Source organism: Saccostrea cucullata, unplaced genomic scaffold (assembly GCF_032062105.1).
Source record: "Saccostrea cucullata isolate Sc308-1 unplaced genomic scaffold, CSIRO_AGI_Scuc_v1 ctg319, whole genome shotgun sequence".
In the NCBI taxonomy this organism is placed as follows: Eukaryota; Metazoa; Mollusca; class Bivalvia; order Ostreida; family Ostreidae; genus Saccostrea; species Saccostrea cuccullata.
The window spans coordinates 408,395-417,156 of record NW_026920610.1 but is presented as its reverse complement, the minus strand read 5'-3'; the positions used below and the strand labels follow the sequence as shown (position 1 = coordinate 417,156).

The 8,762-nt window shown below is 30.6% G+C and overlaps 1 protein-coding gene across 1 annotated transcript; it reads right to left on the bottom strand.

Annotated features, from left to right (window-relative positions):
* Positions 1 to 514: 514 nt before the first annotated feature.
* On the bottom strand, positions 515 to 4,546 carry LOC134253033 (uncharacterized). The gene is made up of 3 exons (XM_062735559.1): positions 4,488 to 4,546; positions 3,957 to 3,992; positions 515 to 964 (listed from the first exon to the last, which is right to left on the bottom strand). Exons 1-3 carry the CDS (start codon positions 4,544 to 4,546, stop codon positions 628 to 630), a joined length of 432 nt encoding a protein of 143 aa, XP_062591543.1. The 3' UTR covers positions 515 to 627.
* Positions 4,547 to 8,762: the final 4,216 nt, after the last annotated feature.

The window sequence follows — 8,762 nt, the reverse complement described above, 5'->3', positions numbered from 1 at the left end:
ATTTTTTTACATTAAAAAGGCTGTTATTGATGTTAAAAAGCCTGGGCATTATTTTATCGTGGGAAATATTTGTATAAAGTGTTAATGCTATATATTTTGGTAAAACTTCCTGATTTAATATTTTTTAATAGATCCTTGGCGTTTTCAGTGTTTGATTTAGACTACTTCTCAAATGAATGTTGTAGAGTAGTCCCTGATGTTTATCATTAATTGCTTTTAATTATTTTAGTAAGATGTGAGGAAAGACTTGTGGTAGAGCTTTAACTGGGACCTGCAAATATTACATATTTCTTTGGAAGGATTTTATACATAGTAACTTAGGCATTCAATTTAAGTATGGTAATTCAGAGATTGTTTGTATGAAAAGGTATATGCTGTTTTGATCTAGTACATTTCGAAAAGTTTAAAAGTAAACATATACAGATTTTTTAAATATATAATGGATTAAAGATTGTTTTAAAACCTTCAAAGGGTACTAGACGTAATTTGTTGAGAAAGAACCTTTTGTCCAACCATTTTGTGGGTTTACGAACAAAATAATTGTCTTTTTATTACATGGAGTATGCCAACACAAATTAAAGACAAATGGTCTGTTCATAGTTGTCTAATTCATTATGCGTCTTATCGTCACAGGTCACTGCTAAACACCTCTTTCTGTAGGGAGTACACCGTACTTCTGTCTTCTGACGTCTCCTCTTGTGACGTCATATCTTTCTTGGAATCATCAACTTCAGAAATGCGTTTGAGATCTAGTTCTCCCATTGACTTCAATTTTGATCTTCTAGTGACAATTCCAATCTCGTCATAATCCTCAATATGGTTTCCAAAGACGTGCTGCTTAGACTTTGAAGTTGCTCTTTCCGAATTCCTATCGGCAATGTTAGGAATATCATCATACCTCGTCAGGAAAGGTAACAGTGTGTGTAATGACAGGAGGTAACTATGGACAACACGATGGTCCTTTCTGCCAGTATACAGAAAGTAAATCAATCAAAACAATGTGATACATGAACTTGTAAGTCATGATAATTTATGAATAAAAGTTTTCCTTAATAAAGATATGGTTTGAACACTCTTTTTTGTAAGGAGAGAGATATTGTTGAAGTTACAGGAAATATGACAGATGGAGACATTATGGAACGCTAAATTAACGTAAGTTCAAATCTTTCTCACTATCTTTAATTAATTATATCTTCAAATCAATTATACTTATATTGAAAAATATATATAGATAGGTTTAATTCAATTATATCTATCTTTAATTCATTTGAAGATAGGTACAATTGATTTGATGATTTCAAGATACTTAGTAGGTACACTTGATCTGAAGACAGGTAAAAATGCCATAAATTAAAGATAGATAAAATTGGTTTAAAGATAGGTGCATTTAAATTGAACCCATCTAATTTTTTAGATACTGACAATAATAGCTACTTCCAATAAAAATGGTTTGTACATTTCTTTCCCTGTTCAAGCCGTTTTCAGAATGATGTTTCCTTATTTTCAGTAACAGAAAAAGAATTGAACCTATGCACGATTGTATTGTACCTATCTTTAAATCTTTGTGGATATGTTTCAATTATGCTTTAATATGCTTTAATTAATTTTAGGACTTACTGAACTTTACAAATATACCTGTCGATTCAGCTGTAAATTTAACGGAATTTTCAATACAAATAAAATACATAGTAAAGAGTAATCTCAGTAATGTATCTATATTTACCGAAAAAGTACTAATGTTAAGGAAGACTACTTTAAAAGGATGCATTTAATCATTTTTCGCACTGAAGTACTCGTAAAACACAATTAAGCTATCAAATAAACATTTAAACGTGATTTCCTTGAAATTAAATATGAAACATGACTTGAAAGTATTAAGATTTTGAAAGAAGTACTTTAAAAAAAATTAATCAAACTAATTAAGTAATATGATGCATGTGAAAGTTTCAAGTAAAGAACATTTCATGCCTAGTCCATTTAGTACATGTGTATATAAGAAAAAAAAAGAAAAACATCACCCATTTCCACACCCTTTAAAGATTTTTAATTAACAATCAAATTAATTGTACCTATCTTTAATTAATTCTACCTATCTTTAAATCAATTCTTCTTATCTTCAAAAGAATTGAAGATATGTATGATTCACTTGAACCTATCTTCAAATTTTATTATTTAGAAATAGGTAAAATTATTTACACCTATTTGTACCTTTAATTCATTAAGACCTACCGGTATCTTTAATTCAATTGTACCTATCTTCAATTCATTTGAAGATAGGTTCAATTATTTAAAGATAGGTACAATAATTTGAAGATAGATTCAAATGTTTGAATATATGTTGATGCAGCGTTCCATAACATATTTAACATTTTTCTACAAGACACATTTTCAGTACATTGTAACAGTTTCACTGTGTAATGACTATTATTTTAGTGTAATTGTAACATTTTTGTAAAACACGAGACAGGTATACAGTATTTTAGGACTTACCGAACCTTTACAAATACCTGTCGAATTTATTTTTTTTAAATAAGAATATGATACTTGTTAATTCAATTCAATGAAAATAAAATAATAGTTATAAAAAGTTACATGTCTATATTGACCAAAAAAGTACTAGTATTACGGAAGATCATTTTAAAAGGATACTTTTAATCAACATTTTTGCACTTTTTAATACTCGTAAAACACAAGCTATCAAATAAACATTTAAACGTGATTTCCTTGAAATTAAATATAAAATCTGACTTGAAAGTATTAAGATTTTGAAAGTAGTACGTAAAAAAAATTAGTCAAACCAATTAACTCATATAATATATGTGAGAAAAAAGAAAGAAAAAAACATCCTCCATTTCCAAAACCTTGAAATATTTTTAATTAACAATCAAGAATCCTAACATTGCTGTTTATTTCATGGCCTTTTTATCAAATGTAACCTATCATTTGATCGAATTCCGGCTGATTTGCTTCATGAAAATGAAATATGGAGACAATAAACAGTCGGCCTATTCAAGCTTTAAGTTAATTTAAACAATACAAGTCGGAAGCAGAACAAACACGGAACTTCAAAAACATCTGAAGTGGGATCAGGTGTCAGGAGGGAGTAAGAATCCCCTATCGACTGGTCACATTCGCCTTGTGCTCCTTGTCACGATTGTGAAAACTGAATTATCCGAACACCATTAAGAATAGGCTTAACAAATGGTATGGAAAACTTTTAAAAGTCAGCATTTGACTAAATAATTATAGGTTAAACTGTATTTGCTGACGACGTCCTTGTATCGACCATAAATCCTGCAAAAGGATGACTTAAAACAAGACTGTTGTATTAGACACACAATATAATACTGATTGAAAGACCTTTGTTTTTATAATGAACTTTTGTTTACGAAATGTTTTGTTTCTCTGAACAATGCATAGGGCGCCCGGAGGGCGTGAATGTCAAACAGGAATTGCATACTCCTCATACACACCTGGCCCATGCATCTCTAAAATTTCCAAAGGACCGTGTTTAATGCAGATTTGTATTATTTATAGATATATTATTTTTGAGACCGATCACTGTTCGTTATCTTCACTTTTTTCAATTTTCTTAAAAGACGAGTTTTGATTGTTGTTAAAACAGAAATGAAAATGTACATGTTTTTACTTTATCTACATCACTTTGTAGTGAGTCATTGTTGATTTCAAAGCAGAATCTTTACAGAAAATTCAAACAACACATTTTAAACTCTAAATCAATTTTATCATGATGATGTAAAGGTATTATATAATTGCTTCATATTTCTTGTTTAATTAATTCGTGACATGATATTTCCTTATTTTAATTTTTCTAATGACTACATATGTATGTGTATACATTGAAAATATCAGACTAAGGACATAATGATCAATATGTAATTAGTCATAAAGATCGGTAGATTCATCTTTTAATGAAATAGATATAATTATCTCACCTTCTTTGTATGACAGATATTAGATTGATGATCAAAAGTAATAATCCATATATTCATTGAAACAATATTCCAACTCCAGCGGAAATGACGTAAGGCTGTATCCGCTTGATGACGTCAAAAATTGATGACTCAGCTGGGGTTGGTTCTGAAAAAGAAATATATTCCCTTAAAAAGAAATAAGGAAGGAAAAAATTAATTACATATGCTACTTAACTTTCACTTGAGAAAAGGTTTTAAAATAGAAACGTAACATCCTTCTTGGTCGTCATATTTAACATAAAATAACAGAATCTTATTTGGAATAAGTTGAACTAAAATATGAACTAGATACCACATGCCTGTACTGTTTGTACTATCTGTTGTTGTTTCGTTGGGTCCTATATTTGAAATATCTTTCCCTTTGAATAAAAATAAACAACATAAACGAGTACATATATTAACAAACATACATTTCATTGACTGTAAAATTTGATGGTAAATAGCAATTATGCAACTATACTGACATACGGGTATTTGTCTAGTTTTACTCACCATACGCCACATTTAAGATAGCGAGGCTGGTAAACACTTTCATCAGTTTCTTTTGCCATCCTTCTGCTAAAGTGCAAGACATCGAAGCTTTGTAAGTTATCCTATTTTAGTGAACTGGTTGTGTCTGAATTCTAATAACTGTTAGAATATAAGATTTGGATAAAATTTAAAGTAATTTAAGTTTGTTTTTAAGGTAAAACCTGTCATTTTCGAGGAAAAAATAATTTTGATTTTGTTTTATATCATATGTGTATTATTCTTACCATTAATATAAGAACTATTTCCAGTCAAGGCTCTCCAACCAAAGTGTGCATTAAGAAACCTAAGATATTTGATCAGCCTTACTTAAATGAATTCGAACAACACACAAAAAAATTATACAACAACTTCCTTGTTAGAAGTTCCTCCACACCGTGACATCTGGCTCCAGCTTATATAGGAAGTTAACCAATGGAAATATTTATTTCAAAATTAAAATTATTGCACAAGTGATTTTGTAATAAAGTAACATATAGGATCCAAGTCAATTATTATTCGTATTTTGATTGAAAATTATAATTAGTTTCCAATTACTTGGAAGTAGTAAAGTAACTTGTACTTGATATCAATACGTTATACCAATAATGATGAGTATAAAAAGAAAGGCTTAACAATTGACATAAAATATGTCAGCCAAAAAACACGATCCAATGCTATTATATTTTTTAACACGGTCATTTTAACGACCTCAAAATATACGAAATGCTGACCTTAAACGAGGTTGTTAAAATCCCTGTAATATTAACTTATCAATGAGTAGCCTGTCTTGTTTTATAACTGATCGTACCAAAAGCAAAGTCTTGAGTGGCGAATAAGTTTTGTGACACGAACATCTCTAGCATATCATATTGGAATAACTTTACATAAATAAGGAAAACTGGAGATAGAAAAGCTGAAGTCCTCTCATAAAATTTTGTTGTTAGTTAGCCTTTATCGTCTGTAGTCAGCATAACATCAAAATACGAAACAGATGTGAATGACTCTGTGGTGTCTTTCATTTCAGATTCACTGGAATATTCTCCGTCGATTCGACAATGAAAATAACTATTGTTAATTGATAAAACATCGTTTATATATCTGAATGTTCAATATTGTTTTCCTCTAAGCAAGTAAAAGTTTTTGAATATCTTCAGATTCAAAGGAATATAAAACCGGACAGCTAATAAAGAAGTACAATTAGTGTTCATCAGAATTCCAACAGTTTGTTGGAAAACTTTTTTTTGAGACTTCATAAATATTGTTAATAACTTTTGTTTCAATCAAATTCTAAGAGGCATACATCGATGACTTAGAATTGTCATCGGAAAAAAATATATAAAATATTATGCAATCTGTATACTTTTTAAAGTGTTTAATAAGCATTAATTTAAGAAATGAATTTGATTTTTGAAGATTCATGAGGTTATGAACTACGACGCTTCACGCCGGCATATTTCATGAAGCGCGTTAGCGCTTTATGATAAATATGCCGGCGTGAAGCGTTGTAGTTCATATACCTCATGAATCTTCAAAAAATTAAATTCATTTCTTATATTTACATTATTTTTCTGATGACTTGCCATAAATTTACGCCGTTCAACTGTCATTTTTAAAACAAAAACGTGTGCACTATTTTTTGACTTTTTGACGTTAAGAGCGGTATTATGACGTAACAATGGAGATAGTCATGCTTATTCGTGAAACATACCTAATGTAGTTCATGAGGAAATATACTGCATTTTATTTTGTAAAGAATCATAGGGGAAATTTATTGGAAATGTAAATATATAGATATATTTACATCCACTGAATATTTTCTCCTTTATTTTTTAAGAAAACCCACTGTGTTAATCACTGCATGAACTACATTAGGCATGTCGCCTGTACAGATTTCTTGATCAGTGGCTGTTCCATCAATGAAACGTATAAAGACTTTCGCATCATTAATACGATAATTAATCTTTTTAATCCTACTTTAAATGATTATTTAAACAGATATAAATATAAACAATAAAATGTCTTTCTTTGTTTGTTATTACTGGAATTAACGGTCGCAGCTATTGCAGAAAACTTACGCTTGCGCGGGTTATGTATTTTTTTCTGCAACAGCTGCTTCCGTTAATTCCAGTAATAATAAACAAAGAAAGCATTTTATTGTTTAATTTTTTTATAAGACGTGTGGTATTCATAGGACTGGATCCGGCAAATTCACAAGTGGATGAATGAACCTAAGAACACGAAAATGGGAACACATTTATAAAAATCAAAATATACTTTTGGTTAATATGGACCTTTACCTTTTTGAAGTATGCTCAATGTTTTAAGAGCTCTGTAGATTTATTTTTTAACTATATCTAGAGAGTAAAAAAAAACATGTACGAGCGTATAACCGTATACAAAGTTCACATGCTGATTTATTAGTTAGTTACATGTACATGTATAATATTATAATTAAAATTAAAGCGATAAATAGTAGAGATAAACATAAATACTAGGCTTTTTTTTTTTACATCTTAGGCAACTTCTTAAATAATCAAAGTACTCAGAAGTACAGAGAGCCGGGCTCATTTACAGAGTAGATTGGATTCCTTACATGAATCACGTTTATATTCTGATGAAAAAATTATTTTAAAACTATCAATATAAATGATAAGACACTGACAGCGAGTTTTTCAATCCTAATACCACGGTTCGATTTTGTCAGAATCAGAATTAATCTGGTACTGCAGCTGAATGTAAAGAAACAGGCCAGTCTGGTTCCCTCTCCTGCTTTACCTCGTATGTGTAGAGAACTACGGTAACACTGATTATCAAAAATCCTTACGCTAATGAACTATGTTCTTTGACTTATGAAGTTTTCAAAGTCATTACTACTAATGTTTATTTTATATAGATAAAACTTCGTTTTTGTTTTTGTTGCTTTATTTAGCGTTTGTATTATCTCAAAAGCGGTTGAGAGTAAGAACTATATTTTTGCACGTAACTTTAAAATGGCGACTATGGGTTAACATCCTGTCTTGGACAGGATCACATAAGCCGGTGTAACGACGAAAAGTGACCCCCGTAGAATATTGACCGGGGGTCATTTTTCTACGTAGAAAGTTGACCCCTTAGTCAATATTCTACGTAGAAAAATGACCCTCTTTTCTGTAGAAATTATGTCCTTGGGGTCGATTTTCTCCGTGTGCATTGTAGAAAAATGACCCGTAGAATAATGACCCCCTGTAATTTTTAAGATGCAAAAACTATCGTATTGGTTGGAATAGTCTTGTAAGGCGAATGTATACGGGTAATATCAAGCAGCTTTATGCTTTGAAGTGTTATTTTCTTTAAAGCTTTTAAGCTTAAATAACGAAATCAAAGCTATATACAATACCTTACATTAATAATATGCAAACCGCTTTATCCCCATTAAAAGAAAACAATATCTTCATGTATTAAAATGTTCTAAGAGTATTAGGACAAAGAAATGCGCATTCAAAGAATCGTTTATTGTCCCCCGCTTTCGCGAAAGCGAGGGGACATTAAATCTCATTTGTCAGTCCGTCAGTCTGTCTAGCTGTCCGTCCGTCACAAAAACTTTAACCTTGCTCATAACATTTGATGAAGTGGAGCAATGACTTTGATATTTCACGTGTATATTTCTTGTGACAATACCTTCCTTTGGGTACCAACATTTTGATCTTTTGACCTTGACCTTGGAATTTGACCCACTTTTACACAAAAATTCTCAAATTTTACTTAGGCCATAACTTTTGAATGGTAGATACTAGGACTTTCACATTTCACATATGCATTCCTTGTGGCAAGTCCTTTCATTGGATATCAACAATCTTGACCTATTGACCTTGGAGATTTCTGTACTTGTGATAAAACTTGGCCTATCTTTTGAATAGTAAGACATGGGGCTTTCATACTTCACATAGTTATGTAATCCTTGTGAGAAGACCTTTCATTGGATACAAAGAACTTTGACTCTTTGACTTTGACCTTGGAGTTTAACTTAGTTTTAAAAAGCAAAACTTGATCATAACTTTTACACAGTTAGGGATGAGGCTTTCTTGCCACACATATTTAATCCTTGTGACAGGACCTTTTATTGGATATCAATATTGACCTTGACTTTGGAGTTTGACCTACTTTTAATAAAAAAAATTAGGTAATAATATATTTAATTTGCATATAGGAAAATGTTTATCTTCACTATGTTGCCGTACGGGGTCATCAGTGTTTCACAAACACATATTGTTCCTTATC

Excerpts from the sequence above, each read along its gene's own strand:
- LOC134253033 (XM_062735559.1), bottom strand. The coding sequence starts at position 4,546 with ATGGCAAAAGAAACTGATGAAAGTGTTTACCAGCCTCGCTATCTTAAA. Across the intron at positions 3,993-4,487 it reads TATCTTAAATGTGGCGTATG|TTTGATCATCAATCTAATAT; the intron begins GTGAGTAAAACT and ends TGGATTATTACT. Across the intron at positions 965-3,956 it reads ATATCTGTCATACAAAGAAG|AAAGGACCATCGTGTTGTCC; the intron begins GTGAGATAATTA and ends GTATACTGGCAG.